General features: G+C 33.2%; 2 protein-coding genes across 2 annotated transcripts; both read right to left on the bottom strand.

Moving 5' to 3' along the window:
* Positions 1-2959: 2959 nt before the first annotated feature.
* Positions 2960-6095, bottom strand: LOC116117134 (probable transcription factor PosF21). Its single transcript, XM_031403153.1, has 5 exons — positions 6008-6095; positions 5569-5899; positions 4064-4196; positions 3809-3893; positions 2960-3348 (listed from the first exon to the last, which is right to left on the bottom strand). Exons 1-5 carry the CDS (start codon positions 6093-6095, stop codon positions 2960-2962), a joined length of 1026 nt encoding a protein of 341 aa, XP_031259013.1.
* Positions 6096-19184: 13089 nt separating this feature from the next.
* Positions 19185-21088, bottom strand: LOC116117166 (cytochrome b561 and DOMON domain-containing protein At3g07570). The gene is made up of 3 exons (XM_031403194.1): positions 20834-21088; positions 20320-20722; positions 19185-19765 (listed from the first exon to the last, which is right to left on the bottom strand). Exons 1-3 carry the CDS (start codon positions 21014-21016, stop codon positions 19251-19253), a joined length of 1101 nt encoding a protein of 366 aa, XP_031259054.1. The 5' UTR covers positions 21017-21088; the 3' UTR covers positions 19185-19250.
* Positions 21089-26860: the final 5772 nt, after the last annotated feature.

Raw genomic sequence — 26860 nt, 5'->3', positions numbered from 1 at the left:
TGTCGGATAATAGAGATAATTGGAAGCAGGAGTGCATTCCGATATTCAAAGAATGGCTGAAGAGCTCTCTCATGTAAAATGGCTCACAATTTCAGTAGATGTTTGTGAGGTAAGTAAAAAGTATGTATTTTGATTTGTAAGATTTGTAAATCTCATTCTTTTAATCACGCATACTACATGTTATTGACCCAAATTTTTACTTTTTAAGATTTCTCGGGAGAATTGATATCCTATAGTCACACACCTGATGGAAGAAACATCTGTCAAACTGATAAGGTATTTATATGGAATTTATGATATTATTAATTAGTAAAGCATATATTATTTAAGCTATTTCCATTGATACTATTTGAAATTTCCACTATTTCCATGATTTTAGATAGTCTTTTTTTATTATGGTTTTTAATATTTTCGTAGGAGTCCAATAAGGCAAAGGTTGTTTGAGGTACCTCTCGTTGACAGTAAGATGGCAACACTGGTTTTGCTTAGAAAGTGTGTGAAGCAGCTCCATCAATTCTGTGATTAAATATAGGGAAATGTTCGGTGATAGAAAATATTTTGTGCTACGTTCAGTGTTCTACTCAAGAAATTAGAAATACATTTAGCTTTCTTATACAATTTGATTGGCAAAGCTTTATGAACTAGAATCATTTAACAGTACTATGCATTCATTTTCTTGATTTAAATCTTTTATAATTGATTATATTAGTGTTAAGCCATTGTTATGTGAAGTTCTTAAAATTTAGAAGTGAGATTAATTTCGTCAAGAGCTTATTGGATTGGCATGCGTTGCCAAGTAAACTCGTCAAATGTTATATCTCATCTAAACAATTCATTATATGTTGCATAGTAGCCGTTTACCTTAATTATTCCACCAGTGAATCTACTAGTAGGAAGTCTAACGGTGCCAATGCACAGTGATCACCACTGTCAATAATTGACAAGACCTTTATTATTTTTTCAAAAAAAAAAAAAAAAAATTGTTGAAATATAAACAAATTAGTTGCAATTTAACTTATGATATTTTAAGGATTTCGTTGGGAGCCAATATTCTTGTGACTTTTATTGAGTCTTTATAAGGACCAATATTTGTTTGTGATTTTTCTTCACTTAAAATATTTATAACTTGGCACTGAAAAGTTAAAAAAACTTGTCTACGTTCAATTGTTATATAACCAGCCAATGGCACCAATTTTTTCACTTGGATTAATGTAATTGTTTATTTATTAACTGATTGAATTACAATAGATGTATAAACGGTTTTCTCTAAAACTACATATTCTAAGTACTAACATGCACAGAAGTTACCATCGACATTCATTGGCTTTATAATATCTTCATCTTTCAATTTTACCGATGATAATACTCTGAATTGGAGCACACAGGTGAAGTGGGAGTGGGATAAGAATGACTGAACTCAGCTTTCAATGTAGATTTCCATTATCCCATTAACTTATGAAACATGTTTGGAGATAACATTTTAACCCGTTCAGCTTTCAATGTAGATTTCCCATTATCCCATTAACTTATGAAACATGTTTCGAGATAACATTTTAACCCGTTTTGCTTCTTCGCCAAAGCAAACTCTTGACATCCTTTCTCGAGAGTCTTGATTCATCAAAGAAAAGAATTGGAACCTGTGAGATAGAAACCTATCATCTATTTCTTTTATCAATTTATTTGTAGGCAAGGATTGTGAGATTGAAATAAAGTAAGGAAGGAAAAACAATCATGCCATAAAGGTCTTATCACACAAATTATGCTAATGGAATATTTGACATTCAAGAGAAAATATCAATCACTCCATGATTATCGGCATCAAAGGTACCTCATGAAGTTAATAAGAGAGGAAGCAGGTCATGTTAATTTTGTAATATTATTAGTTGTTTAATTTTATCTAAGGAGTTTTAGTTAATTACTGTACTTAATTTGGGGCTTAGAAGGCTTAAATAACTACAATCTTTGGCCGCTAATATCGAAATAAAGAAACCTTAAATTTTTTTAAAAACTACAAATATAAATTTATCTTTACATTAAATTATTAAACTTATCTTTTATTCTTTGTTTTTTACAAATGCTTTTTATAACCCACTTTTATACATATCAGAAACCGTAATTGTTAACTAAAATATAGTTTAAAGGAAAAAAAGTTTAGCAAAAAGATATAATAGATTATTACAAGCAATATAAAATCGTAAGGTTTTAATTGCTAGCTTCTCAATTTTTTTTTTTTTTACTCAAGTTATATCTTATTATTTTTTAATCACATAAATATGTCTTTCTTGTTCAAAGTATTGATAGTTATGCAAATGTTGTCAAACTAGGAGGTATTTTATATCAAAAGAGTAATGAACATATACTCGAGTCATAATTTATATTACATTACGAAGATAACATATAGGTCCATAGGACATGCCACAGAGATTTTCGCATTAAATTAAGATATGGAATAAAGGGGTTAAAGCATTGAGATTGTTCATGTTTAAGGTTTTTCGAGTTCCTCTAATTGCTTTGATACGTTCAAGGCTTTAGATTTGGATAATTAATTGTACGTTTTCTAGTTGGATATATTATACGTTCATCCACTGAATCTACAACATGCATCTCCTAATCAAACTTCCATTTCATAAGCAAATTAATTTTGTCGTATATATATATATGATCATATCATCACATGCTCATGCAATAAACACTACAGAAACACCCATCTGTAGAGACGCCATAGCCAATGCCAGAAGCTGGCAAATAATGATGATATATATAAAGAACACAAATCCTTCTGAAATTAAGTTTCCAAAAATAAATTTGTCAAACAATAATTGAGGTTCTGTTGCAGTACTAGACATACAACATACTCAACAACAAGAGAACAAAAATAAAGATACTCATCGTCCGGTAATGGAAACACCAGTAATATATAGTTCAGAGGATCACTCCATCTTGAATGCATGCAGATCACTTATTTATAGATTTCACTAAGCGAAGGCGCAGATTTTTCAACAGCGAGCAGCTGCTCCATGTAGGATGGCTGAGGGTTCTGTTGCAGTTGCTGAAGCTGTTGAGGTTGAGGTTGAGGTTGGCTGGTTTCTCCTTGCTCATATTGACCACCATAGTTAAGTTGCCCAAGATTAGGCTGCTGAAAATCAGACTTCTGTTGTTGCTGCTGATACGGGTGCTGAACTTGGAGCTGTGGAAACTGTTGCGCGGCTAATGGTGCATTCATCATTGCAGGATTGGTGTTTCCAGGAAATGGATTGTCGAACGCTCCACCATAATTTGGTGCAACTTTTGGTCTCATTAGCTTGGCTTTCATATGCAGGATTTGGCTTTTTATTTGATCGTTCAATGCTGTCAGGAAATTAAACATTAGTATGGAATCTATTTCACGAAAAATAGATAAGAATTCTTGTAGAATTCCAAATTACAAGCCTGTGCAACTGTAAATTTCTGTGTGTTTGTATAATACAAATCTTTGATATTATGAGATTTACAAGCTAATACATAATCATATATATTATACATACTATGTGTATATTGAATTTAACATAATATGTGAGGAAAAAATCTTTAGAACAGATTGACATAGAAGATATTGTAAGCAAGCAAGAGATGAAGACAAAACAGACGTGACAAAGTTAATATATAAAGTATTCTGACAATAATTTATCTTATATTTTCTATATCATCATATCAATTTTCCATTTTATCGAATATTGCAAACGGTAGCTAACACATTTGATGAGTCTTCAAATGCCTAAAATCAACTATATATTAAAAGATAGAAAAGTCAAATCGAAGAATTCCTTACCATCTTGCAAGTGAACCTGTTGCTTAGCCATGTCAATTCGACTTTTCAACATGGCGTTTTCAGAATTCAAGGATTCAGATTCTGTCTGCTAATCAAAAATGCAAAACCAAAATTTTCAAAGATACTGTTCGTAGAGAAATAACATAATCGTAATTAATTAATAGCATTTGAGAGTAAAATAAAGGGAGAGACAAGCTTTTCTTCTTTACTATTAGACTAAAGATCATAGTGATTAGTCATTCATCAATTACATACCTCCAATGAGGTCAATTCAGAAGCCATTTCAGTAGATTTAGAGTGCAAAGCTGTTAACTTATGTTCCAGCATGAAAATGTACAGCTTCTTCCTCTCTTTTGCCCTAAGCGCTGACTGTCGATTTGTAATAATTCTGTTTCATATTCAAAGAAGCATACATAATTCTATAAGCTGAATTTTACAAAACAATTGAGAAAATTAAAAAAAAAAAAAAAAAAAACATAATGTTTATTATTTCACAAGAGAGCTTTAACGAGCTTAATTATCTTCTTAATTTATATTAGACAAGGAGCTGAATAAATCATGTTGGTGTTTTTTATATTATGTGTGAATGTGATTGCCAAATTGAAACTATATTATGTGAATGTAACCTTTTATGCAAAATGATGCTCATCTTCATTACTTTGCAATCAATATTGGAATACCAAGAGATATTATCTCTTGCATATATAGCTTAAGGGTTAATCTAGAATTCTCTTACTAAAGAGTGTTAAAGACTACTACAAGGCTTAAGGGTTAATCTAGAATTCTCTTACGAAAGAGTGTTAAAGATTGCTACAAGGCTTAAGGGTTAATCTAGAATTCTCTTACTAAAGAGTGTTAAAGACTACTACAAGGCTTAAGGGTTAATCTAGAATTCTCTTACTAAAGAGTGTTAAAGATTACTACAAGGAAAATGTTAACATATTGTAATAGTAATCCAGCGTATTTGTGACTTTGCGCAATTTTAATATATGAAACTTGCTACATTCTAAATAAGTAATGTTCTTCAACTATTGCAAAGCCCTAATAATGACTAAATAAGTAATGTTCTTCAGCTATTGCAAAGCCCTAATAACGAACAAACGACAAGTGTTTTTCCTTATATGATTGATATATTATTGAACTATTATGGTTAACTATTACGGTCCTTAACTTTCTCTTTTTAGTTTTCTTTTATATGTATTATCATGTTTTTATGTGAAAATTTAGTGTTCATAATCATAAAGTTTACGGTATCTCGATCGTAATATTTAAGATTATTTCACAATGTGTAATATAACACAAGATATCACCAACCAAATTTACTAGACAGTTTTGACAATACAGATTTTTCTCAAAAGAATAATAAAAGTTATTAGTACTCACTAAGAAGAAAAACCATATATAAGAAAAATATGCTGTCAAATGAAACAATGAAGTGTATATATTTGTTATATCAATGAATAGCCACTGCAAATAAAATCGAAGAAATTCTAGAAATGCTAAAACAAATAAAAAGTATCAAAAACTCCAAACCTAGTACAAGACTATATGATTTCAATATAAGAAAAGATGAAACAAAAAATTAAACCTCAGAAATTTACATCAACATATCACATTGATCATCCACACAGATAAAAAAAATTCGATATTAAAACAAAATTGCAGTAGAATTAAGAAGATCAACAACAATTATATTGTAAGAGATTAATCACTAACAGCGCAACGAAATGAGTTACTATAATCGTAATAAAACTATATACCTCTTCGCTCGTTTTGGATCATGTATGGCTAACTTTTCAAGCTCTTCACGAGGCATGGTTTTCCTGAATATATATGGTTTAGCTTTGACACTTCGCCGCTGTGCCCTTGGATTAGTTTGCAAACTTAATTTTGGTGCCCTTGGTAATCTTGGCAGTCTTGGATTTGGTGGAGGTTGAGCAACAGGCGAAATCCCTGAGTTTGGTGTTGGTGCCTTGGAATTTGCCTCCATATTAGAAGAGTTTTCATTGAAATTCGTGGTCAAGAATTTGGAAAAGAAATCTTCCTCGTTCCCATCCATTTCACCCACAAGAGGAGTTTCTTTGGCTGATCCTGTGCCATCAAGATCTAATGTAGAAGTAAAAGTTAGGTTTTTAATTTCTTAATATTAATTAACCATGTTTTTCAAAGGCAGTTACTTTGTTGTTTGGCTAGGGTTACCTGACATAATTCCTTGTCGTAAATCATCAAAAACCGATAAGAAATCTTCTTCTTCATCCTGGATTAATGGTATCTTGCCCTTATCCATCACTGTAAATCTCCAAAATTAACCAGTAAGAGAAAAAAATATATAGATTAAAATTCTGGAGATCAAAGAAATATCAAACAACTATATTCTTTAAACTTGAAAGAAACCCTTAATGAAAACATAATGATATATCTAACTTCAACATCAAAATAAAATTTAAAAGGTTAATTTCCATGATCTATAAATAGATCAATTGCAGAAAGTTAAAACAATGGTATTAGAAAACAACATATAAGAACCCTTTGAAATTATCTAAAGTCAAAACCCAAAATTCACGATCACTCTATTAAGCTTCTATATAACTTAAAGAAATACATAATTAAATCATGAAAATAACTAGAAGATGGAAGTAAAAGTTAATCACTGATATGCTTACAGAAGAGCCTCTCAAATATGATAAAGAGTTTTGTGATTAAGAAACCCTAGTGACTCTTTTATAATATATATATATATATATATAAAAGCTCTAGCACTTTCAGTATATATTCCATATATGGGGAGGTTAGTTTTCATTGAAGAAAGGAAGAGGACAAGAATTGACAGAAGGCAAATGAGAGGAAGAATTCATGAGGAATTATTGCGGTTGTTATTTGTAACTTTTGAAACTCCAAGGACTCGCAACTCAAATCGCAATGGTCAGTGGCTTCAAAAATACTTTGGTCAAACGTTTGACTATAATTTTATTGGTGGTTTTGTGGTCTCTTGGGGTCCACTTATGTTACTGTAAAGAAAAATTTATAGACAGTATCCTCACCTGGATTTTATCATTGTTAATCTCTCCTGGGTTTGCGTCTGCTAAGTAAATAATAGTATTTATGTTTAAAATTTCGAAATTAGAAACAGAATTATTCCTTAATTATTTTACAAACAGTTCAAGGGACGCCCTTTGTTACCCTTACATATTGAGTAAATAGTTAGCCTTAGAGTTTATTTAAAAAATTTAACGATTATTAAAAAAAAAAAAAATCATTTACCAATTAGAGATGTAAAATGGTTAGTTTTATCACATGTTTTTAATAAATAGGAATAAGAAAGTATGAAATAAATAGGAATAAGAAAGTATGTTACGCGTATTTCGTGTATATGTCAAGTACATTTTATGAAACTTCAAGATATATCAAAATAAATTTTATAGGTTACTTTCCCGGTTTAGTTCAGTTTCCAGGTTTTTTTTTTCCCATTTCTAATAGAAATAACATATTAGAATCTTTTATACTGATCTAAAGTCTTCTATATATATAACTTTAAAAAATACATAAATCATGAAAATAACTAGAAGATGGAAATAAAAATTAATCTTGGGTATGGTTATAGAAGAGCTAGATCAAATTAAACACTAGAAAGCCTCTCAATATGATAGAGTTTTGTAATTAAGAAACCCTAGTGGCTCTTCTATAATATAATACAAAGTTTTACCACTTCTCTATACATTCCTTTTCGAGGGACGTTAGACTCATACTTACAAATAAAATGGATATGAAGTCAAAACTAAAAGAAAATTGAAAGAGAAGAGCTAGCTAAGTGAGCTGATTCAGTAGCGTTTCTCATTAACTGATTTGAGCTACAGTTTCTTCTGTTTATATAGAGAAGAGCAAAACGGCACCGCATGACAATTGTGCCTAATTACAAAATAGTCTGATAACTTTGCCTAATTACAGAACTATCCTTTTCAACATTTGGTCAACATGCCCCCTCAAACCAAGCTACATATACCTGTCTAATCTCCTGAAAACCAGGCTTATTAAAGTATAGTTCTGAACTAAACTTGAAGGCTGAAAATAACCGTGCACTTCTGAAAAATAACTCTGCACTTTACTGCTGAAACTGCTCCAACATCATACTTTCACTAATACTCCAACATCATATTTTCATAGCCAATCAGGCTATACTCCAACATCATAACTTCGTAGCTTCTGCATTTCAACTACAACATCCTGGCTTAGCAAAACTGATGCTGCAACATCGCACAACATACAGCAGAACCGCTTAGAAACAATCACTTTTCTACCATTCTACAACATCCTGCAATCAACCATAACAGAACCATTTTGCAACTATAAATTACAATAGATCACAAACTGCACCAGACCACACACTGCAACTACAAAACTACACCAAATCACAACCTGCAACAAATCAATCTACAACAAACCAATCACTGCAACTCCAAACTACACCAGATCACAAACTATAACAAACCAATCTGCAACAAACCAATCACTGTAACTGCAAACTTCACCAGATCAAAAATTGCAATAGATTTCACACTGCTCACAAACTACACTAGATTACACACTACAACTACAAACTTCACCAGATCATAAACAACAATAGATTTCACACTGCTCACAAACCTACACTAGATCATAACCTGCAACAAATCAATCTACAACAAACCAATCACTGCAACTACAAACTACACTAGATCACAAGCTGGAACAAACCAATCTACAACAAACTAATTACTGCAATTACAAACTTCACCAGATCACAAACTGCAATAGATTTCACACTGCTCACAAACCTACACCAGATCACAACCTACAACAAATCAATCTACAACAAACCAATCACTGTAACTACAAACTACACCAGATCACAAGCTGGAACAAACCAATCTACAACAAACTAATTACTGCAATTACAAACTTCACCAGATCACAAACTGCAATAGATTTCACACTGCTCACAAACCTACACCAGATCACAACCTGCAACAAATCAATCTACAACAAACCAATCACTGCAACTACAAACTACACCAGATCACAAGCTGCAACAAACCAATCTACAACAAACTAATTACTGCAACTCCAAACTACACCAGACCACAAACTAAAAACTACTGATGCATGTCATCTTTGCTTATTACATTGAGCTTTGCACGTAATTCTGCAAAATGGGCAGTAGGTAAAGCCTTTGTCAACAGATTTGCAATTTGTAATTTTGATGGCACATAATGTATAGCCACCTTGTTAGCCAGCACCTATTCTCTTATGTAATAAGCATCTATTTCTATGTGTTTGGTTTGTGCATGAAACACAGGATTAGATGCCAAGGCAGCAGCACTAACATTATCACACCATATGACAGGTTTAGAAGTTATAGGAATGCTCAACTCAGCAAATAGACTTTGTAACCATGCAACCTCTATTCCAGTTTGAGCTAAAGCCCTATACTCAACTTCAGTAGAAGATAAAGCAACTACTTTTTGCTTTCTTGAGCTCCACTGTATTAAATTTGGACCCATGTACACACAATAATCACTTGTGGACCTCCTATCTTCCAAATTGCTTCCCCAATCAGCATCAGCATAGCATTCAATGTGCAAACTGCCTGCAGGCTTGAAAAGTAAGCCATGATCTAATGTCTTTTTCACATACCTCAAAATTCTCTTGCAAGCTTGCCATTATAGATTAGTAGGAGCTGATAAAAACTGACTTAATTTGTTGACAGGAAAGTTGAGATCAGGTCTGGTAAGAGTGAGGCATTAAAGAGCCCCAATTGTGCTACAGTCAAGACTATGACTCTCAAATAGTTCACTATCATTTGAGGCTAATTTTGTGCCCACAACCATAGGTGTACAACAAGGATTTGCATCTAGCATTCTAGTCTTTGTTAACAGGTCAGAGGCATATTTAGCTTGCTTCAAATGAATGCCTTTGTAGGTTCTAGTAGCCTTTAATCCAAGAAAATAATGCAGGGAGCCAAGGGTTTTGAGAGCAAACTCTTCATTAAGCTCTTGCATCAGTTGTGAAATATAGGCTGGATTGGATCCTGTTAGAAGGATATCATCAACATATACTAATACATAAGTTAGATAGGAACCTTGCTTACATATAAAAAGACTAGAATCAGAAATGGAATTCAGAAATCCTTTGCTAAGTAAGGTTGTTTTCAACTTATCAAACCAAGCCCTTGGAGCTTGTTTAAGACCATATAAAGCTTTTTGTAACTTGCATACAAAAGTAGGCTGAGAAGGATCTTCAAACCCAATCGGCTGCTGCATATACACTTCTTCATTCAAGGTCCCATTCAAAAATGCATTATTCACATCAACTTGCTGTATGTCCCAACCATTTGTTGCTGCCAAAGTCAGAATTATCTTGATTGTAGAAGGTTTAACTACGAGACTAAATGTTTCAAAGTAGTCAAAACCCGGGGTTTATTGAAACCCCTTGGCAACCAACCTTGCCTTGTACTTTTGTAGGGTACCATCAGCATTCAACTTAGTGTGAAACACCCATTTGTTTCCTAATACATTCATATTGGGAGATAAAGGTACAAGTGTCCAAGTTTTGTTATGTACAAGTGCATCAAACTTTGATTTCATGGCTGCTTTCCAACAAGGACTAGCTAAAGCATCAAATATTGATGTTGGTTTAGTTTCAACTTGTTGTTGTGAAGGGACAGACATAGGAGCAAAGGTTGCAGTAGTAAGAGCCAATTTTGAACATGATGAAACTTGGTGCAATGCAGTAGCAACCATAGGTACAGACTCCTCATTTTTTGTAGTAAAACAAGTAGTAGGGTGATCAACACCAGTACTGGTTTGAGCAGAGGTTATAGCAACAGTTTTTGCCCTTGTCAACATGAGGTGAGTATTTGTTGCTATTGATTGAGAATGTTTTGAATCTTTGGAGCATTTTGACAATGTAAGATCAACTTCAAGTGAGCAAGATGAAGGTTTAATGTTGGATGGTATAGTGGGTAGAGAAAGACAACTAATGGCTGTGTTTAGAGGTTGACTCAAAGGGGAAGAAAACTGTGCAAGTGTAACAGGTGACTGATCATTAGAATTTAAGGAAAAATGTGTAGGTGAAATAGGTGATTGACCATCAGAATTTGGTTGACTCTTAGTGTTTGGTGGAACAGTAGAATTAAATGGACTCTTGATGTGTTCTGAAAATAAAGGATTAGACTGTAATGTAGTAACAGAGTTAGAGTGATTACCTTCTAGTGCACCATTGTTAGACTTATTTCTAGGGCTGAATGCTATAGAGGAACCAGGAGCTTGACCAGAGGAAGTTGGGTAAACAACAATAAATGGAAAAGAGGAAGGAGTTTCAATGTGCGTTTCTTGGGAATTATTTAATGTGAAGATAGAACAAAATGGACCTTGGGCAAAAGGAAACTCAACCTCATTAAACTTGACACTTGGAGTTATGACAATTTTACCATTAGGTTTTAAATATCTATAACCCTTGTGAACAAGGCTATACCCAACAAAAACACACTTAACAGAATGAAAAGCAAACTTATTATCATTGTACATACGAAGGAAAGGAAAACAAGCACAACCAAACACTTTTAAGGCGTCATAAATAGGCATATGATTAAATAATTTCTGATAAGGTGACATGAAATTAATAGTGGTAGTAGGCATCCTATTTATGAGAAAAACAGCAGTTTCAAAAGCTAACCACCAAAAACATAAGGGCATGGAAGCATCGGAGAGAAGGGTTAATCCGGTTTCTACTATATGTCTATGTTTTCTTTCACATCATCCATTTTATTGATGAATATATGCACATGAATGTCTAAACTGAATGCCTAAATCATTAAGATAGGGTTGCAATGCAATGTACTCTATTCCTTGGTCGGATTGCAAACATTTGAGTTTGTGACCAAATTGTCTTTCGGCAAGATGATGAAACTTAACAAAAACATATTTTACTTTTTCCTTTGTGCGAAGAGAGAACAACCAAGTATATCGACCAAAGTCATCTAAGAATTGTACATAATAACGAAAACCCTCAGTTGAAGGTAAGGGTGTAGGACCCCACACATCACTGTGTGCTAGCTCTAAGGGTGCAGTGGACATGGAGGAAAAAGATGGAAAGCTAGTGAGATGCAATTTTCCCATTTGACAGGCATCATAGAATTCAGGGATAGAAATTGCTTTAGATGGAGTTTGATTAATACTGTTTTTAGGAAAAGTAGCAAGAATTTTATGTAAAACAAGAGAATGTGGGTGTCCTAGTCTCTTGTACCATGTCATATATGTATTTGCAGTAGTATCATCAAGTAAACAATGAATTCCAAAAGTAGAACAATCAGATTTACACTCAGAACTAAAAAAATCAGAAGAACTATCAGATTTTTTATTGCTGAAAGAATTATTACATGTTATAAGACCATGAGTACCAGAATTACTAGCATCACTAGTATTAATAACAAGCCTCTTTGACTCTACATTATGAAGACAATCAAAACTGTATTTAGAAGATGATACATCAGGTTTACAGTTTGTTTGACTACAAGACTGAAAACATGATTCATCAGACTGAGAACTTTCGAACTTAGACTTGTTTGGACTAGACAGATTTGAACAAGAACCACTAGAGCAAGATACATCAGAACTGGATGAACAGGGTACAGCAGACTTAGGTGAGATGTTCAAGTGGTACAAGCCTCATTTAAGTTCCCCTTGCAGCAAAGTGGCCCTGGTTAACTTTTCCTTAACAATACAACAATCAGCATTAAACTCTACCACTACATCATTATCCTTGGTAAACTTAGAGATACTTAGCAAATTTTTTGTAATTTTAGGCACATATAGAATATTTTTGAGTAGTAAACATTTGGAATGAAGATCATTAGATAAAAGAGTAAAGCCAATATGAGATATGTTAAGAAAATCACCATTCCCCACTTGAAGTTGATTTCGACCATCATAGCTCTTGCTAAGACTTATGTGATTCAAATTAGCAGTGACATGATCTGTTGCACCTGAGTCCGTGTACCACATAGGATCAGTAAGAGTGGAAGATGTAGCAAGGTAGAATGTAAAACCGGTTGAGGATGAGCTTGCTGATTATACATAGAACAACCAGATTTAGAACCAGGAAATGAGATGTTTGAGCTGGAAACAAAAACTTGACTATCCCCTGCCAACTATTGATTGGGAACACTTAACAGTGGACTTCTAGAGTTTTCTGTAATCTGAGGAGAAAATTGTGATTGTTGTGTATTCTATGAGAAAGAGTCTATAGGGACAGCAGATTGTCCAACAAATTGTGACTACCCAAACTGTTGGGATTGAGAGTTTATAGAGTGCTGTTGAGGCAGTGAACCAGGAGAGTATCCATTGGCCACATATGACTGAGAGGCTAACTACTGTGGAGAATAAAATTGTGGTGGTTATGGGAACTGTGGTGGCTGTGAATTGAAGTGTGATGGTTGTGAGTTGGTATAGGCACTGTTAAAATTGCCATTGTAGGCTGCATTGAACCTGTGATAACACTGCACAGCGGAGTGTCATGCCTTGTTACAAAGCTGACAAATTAGTTTGCTTCTTCCAAAGTTTCTGCCTCTGCCTCTACCATACTGTTGAAAGGGAGTCTTTGAGTGAACATGGAAGTATTGTAGGTCAGTTGAGGTTGGTTTTCTAGTCCAGCATTATAAGCAGTAGCAACAGGTATGGCATAATTTTGTTGATAATGTGGGTTTCCCAGTGACACTAGTGAAGGAACTGGAATGGATTTGTGTGCAGGTGTTTGTGGTGTGTTAGGTGAGCTTTTAGTATTGAAATGTTGAGTGGAAGGAGAGTTGGTGTTGGTGACATCAGTAAGAACTCCAAAGTGATGAAGTGATGCCACATTTGCAGAATTGTTATACAAATCTGTTGTGTTGAGTTTATTTAATCTTAGCTCATATTTTTGTAACAAGAACTAAGCTTCCTGCAGGGATACAGTATCAACTTTAGGTTCAAGTCTAGAGGTTAAATTGACAATGACTGCATCATATTATGGTCCTAGACCATCTAATACATATTGGAACAGGTCCTTATCAGCCACAATCAAACCACTAGCAGATAGACTTTTTGCTATTTCCTTCATCCTTTTAACATAATCAGAGATACTCATATTCCCTTTTTGAGTAGTCTGTAACAAATTCTTAAGGTGCAAAGCTCTAGCCTTAGAATCATTTAGGAATTCAAGATGTAAAGTATTCCAAATTTCAGTGGAGAACCTACATTTCGATATTACTCCAAACATGCTCTCGGAAATGGAAGCTAATAGCCAACTTACAAGAAATTTATCTGTGCGCTTCCATAAAATATAAGTAGGATTCACCTTATTACTAACCAAATCATCATCTATCTTAAGTTCACCTCTAATTTGCCCTAACTCATTTTCAATGTCTGAATTCGATACAAGCAAAGGAGAAGGACAGGAAACTTTACCAATAAGATGATCCTCCAATTCATGTGATCTTACAGCGAAGAGAACCTGTGAGCTCCAGAATCGATAGTTGTTTCTTGTGAGCTTTGGACTGATAGTTTGCAAACTTGCAGGTTAAGCTGAGGATGCACAATTTACAGATTCTTTGAGCAAGTGCGAAGTGGAGCGATCGATTGACTCTCTTAGGAGTTCTTCTACACTTTTAAGTGATTGTGTGGAACCAGAATCAGTCACCATTAATGTTAATCAGTAGCTCTGATACCAAGTCAAAACGAAAAGAAAATTGAAAGAGAAAAGCTAGCTAAGTGAGCTGATTCAGTAGCATTTCTCATTAACTAATTGGAGCTACAGTTTCTTCTATTTATATAGAGAAGAGCAAAACGGCACCGCATGACAATTGTGCCTAATTACAAAACAGTCTGATAACTTTGCCTAATTACAGAACTATCCTTTTCAACATTTGGTCAACAAGGAGTAATAATACCTAGATTAATAATGCGTTTGTTTTAGTATTTTTGAAAAAGTATGAGTTTGGTGAGAATAACGAAATAGGATTTAAAAATTAACAAAAAAACCCCTCATGTTTGTTAATTTACTAAACACCCTTATAATAAAAACATTAAAAATTATAAAAAACACCCCCACCCACCCATTAAATACTAGCAGTCAGCCAGTACCACCGGAGAGTAGTCGAAGTCGTCGTATCAGACCGGTTGGATATGGTCGCTCGTGACCTGAGATGGCCTTTTCCAGCCAAATCCACCATGGATCTGGCTAGAAAAGGCCAAATCTACTGCTAGATCTGGCTGATATTTCCATTGACAGCCAAATCTGGCCGCGTTGTTTCTCTATCCTATTCTTATTCCAAATCAAAATGCATATTTGTTTCCTATTCTCAAAATCTTATCCTAAATTATTCAACTATTTTTAATTTTTAAATCCTACCTCGTAATAATCACCCAACTCTACCTAACAATAATATTTCAAAAATGCTACTTCAAATAACCAAACAAACGAACCCCTAGCAGTGCATGCATATAAAGATTTGATGTATGAATCACCCCATCTCCATTGCTATTACATAGATTTAAATTATTCATTAGAGACAAATACCAAACACCTAAAATGAGAGTTAAAGAAAACTCTGTTAACCATTAAATATGGAACTTGATTATTTGGAATTTTTTAACCTTGATGATCATGAGATGTTGTCTATATTCATGAAACAAGGAAATTTGGCTATGTCCTTTTACAAATTGTTTTATGCGGTCAGGCGCTGCGCATGGCCTCGTTTGCTCCGCCGAAAAGCCAGGACGTGGCCACCCTTGCGCTGTCGGCAAGGCCGCCACCATTTGTTTATGTGCTTATTTCTTATTTAGATTAAAGTTTTTAAAGTGAAGTGAAAGTGGTAAAAGCAAAAAGAAAAAATAATGAAAGACAATTATATTCAAAGATATAATTTTACCATGTGTTTTTCTAATAATTTTTACTTTATGATATAAATTTAACTTTGAATTAAGTTACTGTAACAAAAATTTTTATCCCAAATTTATAATACAAACCATCATCTATTGATTCAAAACAATCCAATAGTTTGGAAGTTCCAGACTTATAAATAACTCTAAGCCCTCATTTTCAATCATTGAATTATCTTGAATCAATGGATAAAATTTTGTATCAAAAACTTGTATTAAAATAGTCTAACCCTTTAATTTTTAGAAATTAATAAAAATATTTAGATAAAATTTTAATATTGATGCGTGATTTTGACACCAACTAAATGCACATGTGAAATGCTGAGCTGACCCAGAGAACACACGTGAATGGAGGTATGAGAATGGATAATTGATGGAGAACGATGTTTAAAGTGGTTTGGATGCTTAAACAAGCGACTCCTACATCCACTGATATTGTATTAGTATATTGAGGTCAGTTCGCGTTCAACGGGTTGACTTACAAGTGATTACAAAAAGAAAATAAGTAAGCTATTACAGAGAGGAATTAGCTAATCCCACAAACGGGAGAGGAGCCCTCTATTTATTGTGGGATGGATTGAGGTAATAATTACTAAATCAGGAAGTGTGTTAGATTTCCATCCAAATCCTTCATTGCGCCCCGTTATTCACTTCCCGAGTGATTTACTCGATTCTCGCAAGGATTGGACACGTGGATCACGTCCAGCCTTTCACCAACCTGACGCGCACCTACTACACTGGTAGAAGCGCGCCTCTTGCGTCAGCGCGCGACGTGGTTGCACCTAAACGACACCTGGACTTACCTAAGGTCTGACCACTTGCGCTGATAGGGTTCTGCGTCAACCCTACTTTTCCAAGCATAACATTTAATAAAGTTCAAATAACACTACTCTAGATTTTCAATTAAGAATAAATACAAACAAATATAGACCTGCAAACTTTGGATTAATCATTAATATATAAAAAAAAAAAAAAAATTAACATACAATTTAATTAAATAATCAATGTATTTCTAGATACACTAAAATTAATTATTTTTAATATCTCAATATTTTCACAAAAAAACATAAAATGGATTAATATAAGAACACACCCGACTAATAATGAAATTTTATATCCTAAGTCTCCAATGTATCTTGTAACTTTAATCAGGATCATAAGTTATTCTATTTTTATTTAATTGGGCATTTCCTTTTTTTGAAATTAAAAAAAAAAAAAAAAAAGAATTAGTTTAATTAATATTGTTCATGAAATTCCCTAACATCAAACTGTAAACTTATAAAATTACAAAATTAGATAATTAGGTATTATTATGGTGAAATTTACATGGTTTAGCATAGTAAGACAAACTCTATATTGTTAATAAATATTTTAATAATACTTTATGTACAAATTTTTTCATACAAACTAATGTGTCAAATAGTAAATGGGTGAATGCATGTAAAAAGCCGACTCGTTAAATACTTAATCAATATAAATAAATAATAACGCTAGATGTATAAAGAAATTTTACAAAGATTTGTATACAAACTGATGTTACAGAAAATGAATAGAATTAGTGAATACAAAAAATCAAACTCATCATATTCATTCTTCCATTCATTTTTTATCACATCAGTTTGTATAAATTTTTTTATAAAATTTGTTTGTACGTCTAGTATTTCTCATAAATAAATGACTTGTCAATCAAATGAGAATGCTAAATCAATTTGTATTCGAGTTTGTACAGGTAACACCACTCTAAAGATTTTACATGTTTTACCATTAATCAAAATAATTCTTTTTCTACAAATTTTTTTTAATAATTTTAATAAAGGATAAAATAATATTTAAAAAGATTAATAATTGAGATGTGATAAGATAATAGATGGGGGCTTAAGAAAGTGATATATAATTATGAGAGAGTTAATTCAAATTCCAAATCATGATTTATGTATTTTAATTATAAGACACTTGACCTAGATGAATAAAGCAACAAAAGAAAAGATGCCTCAATCTTAGGTAAGAATAAATTCATTCACTCAAGCTTTTGAGTTCCTTCACTTTTATAGTGGGCCATTCATGTTCAACTTTAACTTTCTCTCCCATTTTCATGTTGCTAGAAGAACAAAATGAATTCAACTGTTCAAAATTATAATCATAAATTAAAGGAAACTATATAAAGGATTAAAAGGATGTAGTTTTTATCCTTTATTAATTAATAGGTAATACTATAAGGTACAAAGTTTATATATTGTTCAATTAAGAGACATCTAATGATTATTTGATGTTAACTTTAACATAAAATAACAAAACGATTTAGATTCCCTTGATTTTTTTTTCTTTTTTTCTTTTTTAAGTTAATTTAGTTCTTAAATTTAAATTCAGAAAATCTTAAAAAACTAAAACAAGACCAAAAATAATTTTTTTTTAAGGAAATAAAAAATAACAAAATTAAAAAAATTAATAATAGGTTTTTTATATTTTTTTTTATATTTGTTGTTTTATATTTTATATTTTTATAATTTAGATTATTTATTTTATATAAAAAAAGAATAATTTAAATCTATTTTTTTTTATTGTTTATTATGTTAAATTAATCATTTTGAATTTAATTATTTATTTTGTAAAAAATAATTCAAATTTCAACTACATTTTTACATTTCTATAAGTTAAATTTAACTGTATGTAAGAGTATCTCCAATGTTGTTTTTTATTTTAAAGAGCACATTTTTTTATAAATAAAGAGCATTTTCATTAATTTTTAAATATAAAGAACAACATTTTTATTCAAATCTAATAGATTTTTTAAATTTTAGGAGATAGAATATGTTTTTTCAAGAAAGAAACTTAATAGGAGAGATAAATAATAAATAATAAATAAAATGTATAAAAACTTATAATTTATTATTTAAAATTAAGATAAATAGTGAAATTTGACTTCTAGATGTGGAGAGTCAAACTCACTCTTTAATTTATATTTAAAGAATAAAAAGTATGTTGGACTCTTGTTTTTATGGATAAAATATTTATAATAAAGAGTTTAGTCATATAAAGAGTCATTTGGAGATGCTCTAACTATATATTGTCTTTTAATTGAAGAATTTGTAATTTTTTCCTTCCGCTCAAAAGTCTAAAAAGTTTGTAATCTAATTGATGATAATATTCCCAACTAATATAAAAACAAATTTTAAAATCATGGTCATCGAAATAAAACTAAAATTTTGTACCTAATTTGAAGACTTTAATATGGAGTGTTCAATTAAATTGAAATATCAATTGAATATATATTTATATATATAGTTAGCGTATAAATTAGGTATAGTATTGCTTGTTGTTGAAATAAAGCAGAAAATATAAGTAGATTTTGTGTGTGGTAGGCAGCTTAATTATAAGGAAGAGAAATTAAAGAATATACATAAGTATTTATTTAATGAAGCAGCTGCAAATATTTAATTAATTAATTTATCTAATGAAACAAATATAAAGTTACATGATGAAATAAAAGATTTAACCTAATTTCTCTTCCACAACCTTATCTCTAAAATAACAGCAATCAGAAATAAGATGGTGATAATGACCCCATAACCAGCATTCCATGACTTCCCTTTTTCACCTAAATGTATCCCATAGAATATATTTGCTATTGCAAATATTATCATAATCCTCCCCACGTTGTGATGGTACCAATTCCAGTATTTTCTCACCTTAGAAGTCTTGTCCGGTCGAGCCAAAAATGCCATTATCTGAAGGCAGCCGAGAACCAGTATGATGATTCCAAGAGCTTTGTGGGAAGAGACATCGGCATCAAGCTTCTTATTTAAGATGATTCCACAAATTACACCGGCTAATCCAAGCATAAATCCGAGTGATTGAATCAAAGTATGGGCATAGAACCAAAGTGGATCCCATTGCTTGGAGTAGCGAGCAACTATTGCTCCAATTATCATTAGAATTCCCCAACCTAACATGTTTAATATTCCATGGCCCTTTCTCAGCTTTGCATGCGGGGTTTCAGATTTGGTTTGACCTGTTTTCACACGCAAATATATCCAACAATTTCTAATCGTTAATTAATTATTTTAAAGAAATTAAAAGTAATTAATTACATACATAAAATTAAGAAAAAATCACTTTAAATTGATTTGAGTGGTAGCTATAGGACTACTTGAGACAATATAAAAAATAAAATAACTTAAACAATAAGATAAACTAGAGACAAAAGAAAAGTTAATAATTTATTGAATATTTGTTAAGATGAATACTAATTAAATGATAATTGACTTGCATCATTATTAACTTATTAACACAGATTAATTAGTGCAAGTCACGTGTAATATACTAATATTAACGCATCATCTATATTCTAAACCCTAAATAATAAGAAATTAAAATTAAAAAAAAAAAAAAGTTGCCAAAATAAAATAAAAATAATTAAACCCATCATATTGTATAATAATACCAAGATGAATATGTATGTGGTTTGGTCGTGGTCGGCACATCGTCATCACGCATTATGAGTAAAACTTAAATTAAACAAATTTCATTAAGAAAAATGCCAATTCAAACTTAGATGATTCTTACCTGTAACGTAATTCAAGGCGGTGGACGCCTTGTCAGTGTGCTCCACCAGGGCAAAGTTAGGTGAAATCGGGAACACAGACGATTGGCCGACGGCGTATATCACCCGTGACAGCGGCTGCTCGGTGTTGAGCTGAAAAATTAAATACAGACGTTTTGATTGAGGTTGAGAAATTATCATTGATGAATTGACTTGTAGATTTCCTTGGTCATGTAACACTTGGTCTGATCTTTGTCCACTCAGTTGATACTGTTTTATCGTCCCTGTTCCAGTGGTTGACATCCACCCCACGATTGCACTCGACCCCACCATCTGACCGTTGGGTGAAAATCCCATTGCTATGTAGGAATTTGAATCAGGGACTGAGAGAACGAAGCTCCATAAATTTGGAGATGTCTGCGCATACTGTACACGAAACCAAATCCAATAAATATCGTCAGCCGTGCAGTATAATTAAGAAATGATCCATGAAAACTTAGCGACATAAAAAGTATAATTAAGAAATGAAAGGCTTACTCTGAGAATGAAGTTATGGGAAGACCAGACTGGAGCGCAATTGAGAGTGGTTGTGTCAAAGCGGACCTGATCGTTGAGGTTGACGTTGGAGGAGCATGAATCTTGAGTTTGTGAGGTCACAAGAGCGATGAAGAAGAAGAAGAAGAAGAAGAGGATAAAAGAGAAACAATTAGAAGGCTTCATGATGACGAATCTCTGAAGCAAACTAAATTTTTCTGAATTTTCTCTCTCAGTATTAGTTGAATGATCGAAGTGGTGTAGTTGAAGACTTTTTAAGGGAAAGTATAGTGGGTGGTGGTGGTAATTATATACAATCAAATGGTGAATCTTTAGACTACCCTTAAAAAGTTTTGAATTTGCAGATGACAATTGTTTCACTTTTTATCATTGGACTCTCTAAATTTGAAAAATGTATCACCGATACCCCTTTACCTTATCAAATGGACTCTTAAAGTTTAAAACTTTATCAGTCTAGGGACGGATCCAAAAATTTCAGTTAGGGTTAGTCAAAATAAAAATTAATTGTATATTAATATTTTTGTCCATTAATATTTATGTTATGGTGGATCTAAAATCCAGAAATTGTACATATTAATATTTTTTTTTAATTAATTTGAGGGGGGACTATGAGCACTGCATCCACCCTTGTTTATCACCGATAACTTTTACCCTAACCCTCGCCGATACCTTTTACCCTAACCTTGTTACATTGTCATTAAGTTTACAAAACATGTTCTCATAAGACCAAAGTTATTATTTTATGTCAAACACTTTCTTATAAGACTTAAGTTATCATTTCACCCAATTATTACAAACAGTAGCACAATAGAGATAGAACAAAAGGGTATTTATTACATTTTTCAAACTTTGAAGTTTTATTTGATAAAAAGTGTGTAAGTAGTTATCTAAATGATAAATTTGAAAATCAAATCTATGATATTTTTCCATAATCAAAGAGAGAAAATGATTGACGTAATATTTTAAGAAGAAATTGTTGGAAAGAACATGGGTTCCTTAGGCAATAACGATTTTTGATTAAACTAATTGGCATTTAAAATATTAGGTAAGTTCCAAGCTAGCCCGGCCATGGATATAAAATATAAAGAAAAAAAGGTTAAAATAATTTGGAGACGAGTGAAGCCACATGGTGATAATCAGCAGGTCCAAATGGAATGGTAAAATTCGGTCGGCAACATAGGAATTAACACCTTGAACATGAATCCATTTCTGAATTCAAGCCAATTTAATCATCCAATATTCAAAAAGTTGACCTTAAGTTTGGATGTTGCTAATTGTGACAAAAATTTGATCAAAACCAAGTGGAATATATATGTATCTTAAAAATTCAAATTATAGTTTACAATCAAAGGGCCGGACTTAAAATAAGTATGGTGTATATGTTAATTATATTATTAATTATACATGCATATTGAGTTGCTTGATATTGGACTTTAGGGAAGTCATTTTTAGCCACATCTAATAAGCTTAGAGAGCTATTTTCAATATTAAATGGGGTATAAAGAATTTTTTTTTTTTTAAATAAAATAAGTATGTTTAGTAACCGAGGGATTATGATAAATTAGATGAGGTCTAAAAATCGATTCCTTATAAATAAATACAAGTGTAAGTTGAGGTGCAGGCCAAACAAAATAGATATCCTACTTTAACTTACAATCTGAGAAAAATTAAAGGGTGCGTTTGGTTCAGTATTTTGGATAGGATTTTGGGGATAGGATTGGATAGTTGGATAGGGTTATGATTACGAGAATAAGATTTTTAGAATATGTGTTTGGTTGAGTATTTTGACCTTGATATTTGTATTGAATATTTGATTAATATATTTTTTTATAAATGATTTATTAATATAATATTTTGTTGAATTTTGTTAAAATAATGTATTATTATATATATAACTTATCAAGTTACATTTTAATAATACTAAATATTTTATTGGTAATTTTGTCACCCGTAGATATTAAGAAACAAAAACCCATATTAATTTCAAGTACTAATTCAACTGTTTAAAAACATCATATTCATACATATATGACAAAAGTACTAATTATCAACTCTTACAATCATTCTTACACATATACTCCATTAACAACTATTACATGGTCCACTGTGCTGCCCACAGTGCATTCGTTATGTTATCCCGTATAGTCGTCATGTTGTCTATAATACCTTGTTGCGGTAGACTCGGTCCTTCTCCATTTCGGCCATATTCTGTCCCGTTTTGACGATCACAATATATTTGCTCATTACCTATATTATTATTGGTTTGTTCGAAGATACGGTCGTCCATATTGTGCATTCTGATAAAATTATGAAGTACACAACATGCCATAACAATCTTCCCTTGTTTGTCCAACGGGTAATTGTTCATTCCATTCAGAATACGGAACCGTCTTTTCAAAACACCAAAGGTTCTCTCGACAACATTGCGGAGTGAAGCATGTCTGTAGTTAAACAACTCTTGCGGCCCTCTTCGGTTACGGCGATGATCAGAAATATGGTGAGCCACTCGCCTATGAGGGGCAAGGAACTCGTCTCTATTTGGATAACCCGCATCAACCAAATAGTATTTCCCTGTAATAATATCAGACATTTTATTTGAATTACAGGGCCTCAACAGTGGAGCAAATACGCTATAATACGTCAAGAAATTACTTATACCTGGTGGAGGATGTGGGAATCCAGAATTAGGATCATCAAGAATTGAATTTAAAACTCTTGAATCATGCGCAGATCCTTCCCATCCAGTAACGACATAAGTGAACATCATGTTAAAGTCGCATACAGCCATTACATTATGTGTCTTCGTTCCTTTGCGATTCCGGTACCTATCGGCAAATTCACGTGGAACCGAAGCTTATACATGTGTGCCATCCATGGCTCCAATACAGTCCTATCATGAAAATTGAATTTTACTCATATTAACCGACTATAAAAATTAATAACACAACGAACTTAACTATCTACTAATAGAAAACATAATGAACCAGTACCTTAAAGAAAGGGTAATATTTTCTGTTGGCTGATATTTCCCATGGAACATCATTAAAGTCAAGTAGTCTGATAAACTCTATCTTCAACTCACATATAGCATCGCAAATTGCGGCAACATGTTTAGAGATCGTCTCACCCGAATGTTGGAAATCCTCCATCATCGTTCTGATTGTCTCATTTTTTCCAACGATTGTTAGAAATATCATAACTTGTTCTTCCAAACTCGTATTCCTGGTTGGTTGCAATTTGCCTTGATCGGACAAAATTTCACATAAGTATGTAAAACAGTCTTTGTCCATGCGGCACTTGTCATAGATCCTGTCAGGATGACCATTGAGTACTTCTAACATGTACTCATGACCAATTAATATGGATGTATGTCGAGGTTCAGGCCTACTTGCTTCTAACGCGGCAACACCGCAGAGTGCAATGGCTATATCTGTCAGTATTTCTTCTTCGTCCCTCTCATCTGTAGCACGTCATCTTCTTCCTGTACGGCTAGACGACGCCATTTAAACCTACACATTTTTAAAACATTTATCAACAATTAACAGTTGTTGTACTACTTAGCAAAATATAACAGTGAATGTTTAATTCTAATGACAATCCAAAACGGTGTTTAAACATGTAATATCACATAAAACAGTACCACAATTAATAAGTTCATACAGTAGCGTTATAAATTGTAATTGTAATGACAACTGCCCACTGACGCATACAAAATTGTTGCCAAACACTTAGGAAATATAGTGTCATCTACTCATTGGAAAATTTGTTATGAATCCAGTTAGCCTTTTCCTCAAGCGGGAGTTTCACGAATATCTCCCGCCACCCTGGATTTTCATATAAGTACTCGATAACCGGCAGGTAAAACTGTGTCGGTACTTGCATGGCCGTCAAGATGTCAATACAATTGCTCATGGAAAAAGGATCAGATGGAGCACTGGTGTTCTCTCTTTCCCTCTCATCTGCACTGCAATTGCTAGCCCTCGATCCCATAGTCCGCTTCTCCGCAAGCTCGTCCGTCAAGCTAAAAATGGCATCCGCAAGTGATTGTCCTCGGCTACTTCTGTTTCTCCTATTTCTCGCTCTTCCATGGCCAGATGTGTTTGGTCGTTTTTCCCCTGTCGTCTGATCAGGATCAGGTTCAAAGTCGCTACCATCCATGGGAACCGCGTCAGGATTGGAATAATTGGAGGTCTCCACTGGTTGGGATGTAGATGTGTACGCATATCTTCCAGTGGCAGATTGCTTCTCAAATATTATTTCATAAAGCTCCTTATGAGGAAGTCCCTTGTGGTAAAATTGTTGCGCCAGTGGGTTTTGCTGGTAAGTTAAAAGAATAATATATTAATGTTTAGCAGTCCGAAAAAAGCGTACATTTACGGTGTCATTGAATAATATTAGTTAAAAAATATGAAAATTTACCTTGACATATTCTTGCCAAACCTCAACGGGACACGTTGGACTTTGTGACTCGTGATCCCACCTGAACCCCGTGTGTTGCAGCAATTTCCGCCATGCTTGATAAGTTTTTCGCAGGCGAAAGAACTTAGAGGCTAATTGTGTGACGTTGAGTCTCCTGCCAGCCGCTGATGATATGTCGTCCAACATTGCCTGGTAATCTGCTATTTTTATTACGGTACCATGCAAATTTTTGGCCCGCTCAGATAACAGGACCATAAATTTGTGGGTCATTTCAGCAGACCAGGCCACAGAATTACTCATCTAAGGACAATATGGTAAGGGACAACAAACATTGGGACACCATACGAATCACCAATCACATTAAAAAATATAATACTAACATGTGGTGGTAATCAAGTAAACACAGATAAACTTATACCTCGTTCGATCCGACACTGCTTGATGACGTCAATGCAGGGGCAGATACAGACAATGTCGACCAACTGGGTGTATGACGAACTCCAATTCTGGAAAAACGTTGAAACTTTCGCCTCTGCTTCAAGTAGCAATTAACCCTGCGACGTTGAGGCAAATTATACTGACATCTGTGCATATGAGCGTAATTTGTTGTTATGATTAAAGAACGACGTCAAATCTATAGAACAAATATATCAGTTAGTGAAATCCGAAAAAAATAATTCTAATTATCCAATAATTCATCCATTACATACAAAATGTTACATATAGAACATATGAAGCTGTACAATTTTTTGACACTTGTGTTAAAAGGAAAAAAGTACTACATGGCAATTGAAATAGAAATAAGTACAATTACGTTGTATGTCTCACATAAGCTAATTGGATTCGCAAAAACCAACGTTCTCTTTACAACATATTTATAAAGCTGAAAAAAAAAAAATTTTCAAAACGCCCTTCCCTTCCTAATAAATTCACGCTACAACATATTATAAACTTGCAACAAAAAAAAAAAAAAAAAAAAAAAAAAAAAAAAAAAAAAAAACGATAGATTAAACTCATTCGCCAAACTCCAACACCAAACAAATTGACGCGCTCATCCAACATGTACAATACATTTACAAACCTGCAAAAAAAAAAAATCCAAAACGTTCCCTTCACTAAAATCAAATATTTCCGATGACAGATCTGATGGTTTGACGGTATTGTGGCATAACGGTGAACGATCGGAGTGTTTGTGGCTTGACGGTGGGTATCATGGTGGTTCGTCGGTGGTTGCGGTGAACAATCGGAGTGTTTGTGGCTTGACGGTGTTGTAGCTTAACGGTGAACGATCGGAGTGTTTGTGGCTTGACGGTGGGTATCGTGGTGGTCCGTCGGTGGTTGCGGTGAACGATCAGAGTGTTTGTGGCTTAACAGTGTTGTGGCTTAACGGTGAACGATCGGAGTGTCTGTGGCTTGACGGTGAACGATAGAAGTGTCTGTGGCTTGACGGTGGGTAACGTGGTGGTCCATCGGTGGTTGCGGTGAACGATCGGAGTGTTTGTGGCTTGACGGTATTGTGGCTTAACGGTGAACGGTCGGAGTTTTTTACTGAAATGTTGAAGTGAAGAAACAGTGAAGAAGCTGCTAATG

This window comes from Pistacia vera, unplaced genomic scaffold, assembly GCF_008641045.1.
Source record: "Pistacia vera cultivar Batoury unplaced genomic scaffold, PisVer_v2 Contig80, whole genome shotgun sequence".
NCBI classification, from domain to species: Eukaryota; Viridiplantae; Streptophyta; class Magnoliopsida; order Sapindales; family Anacardiaceae; genus Pistacia; species Pistacia vera.
Note: the sequence above shows the minus strand (reverse complement) of the source record. Positions and strands in the feature narration are given on the sequence as shown.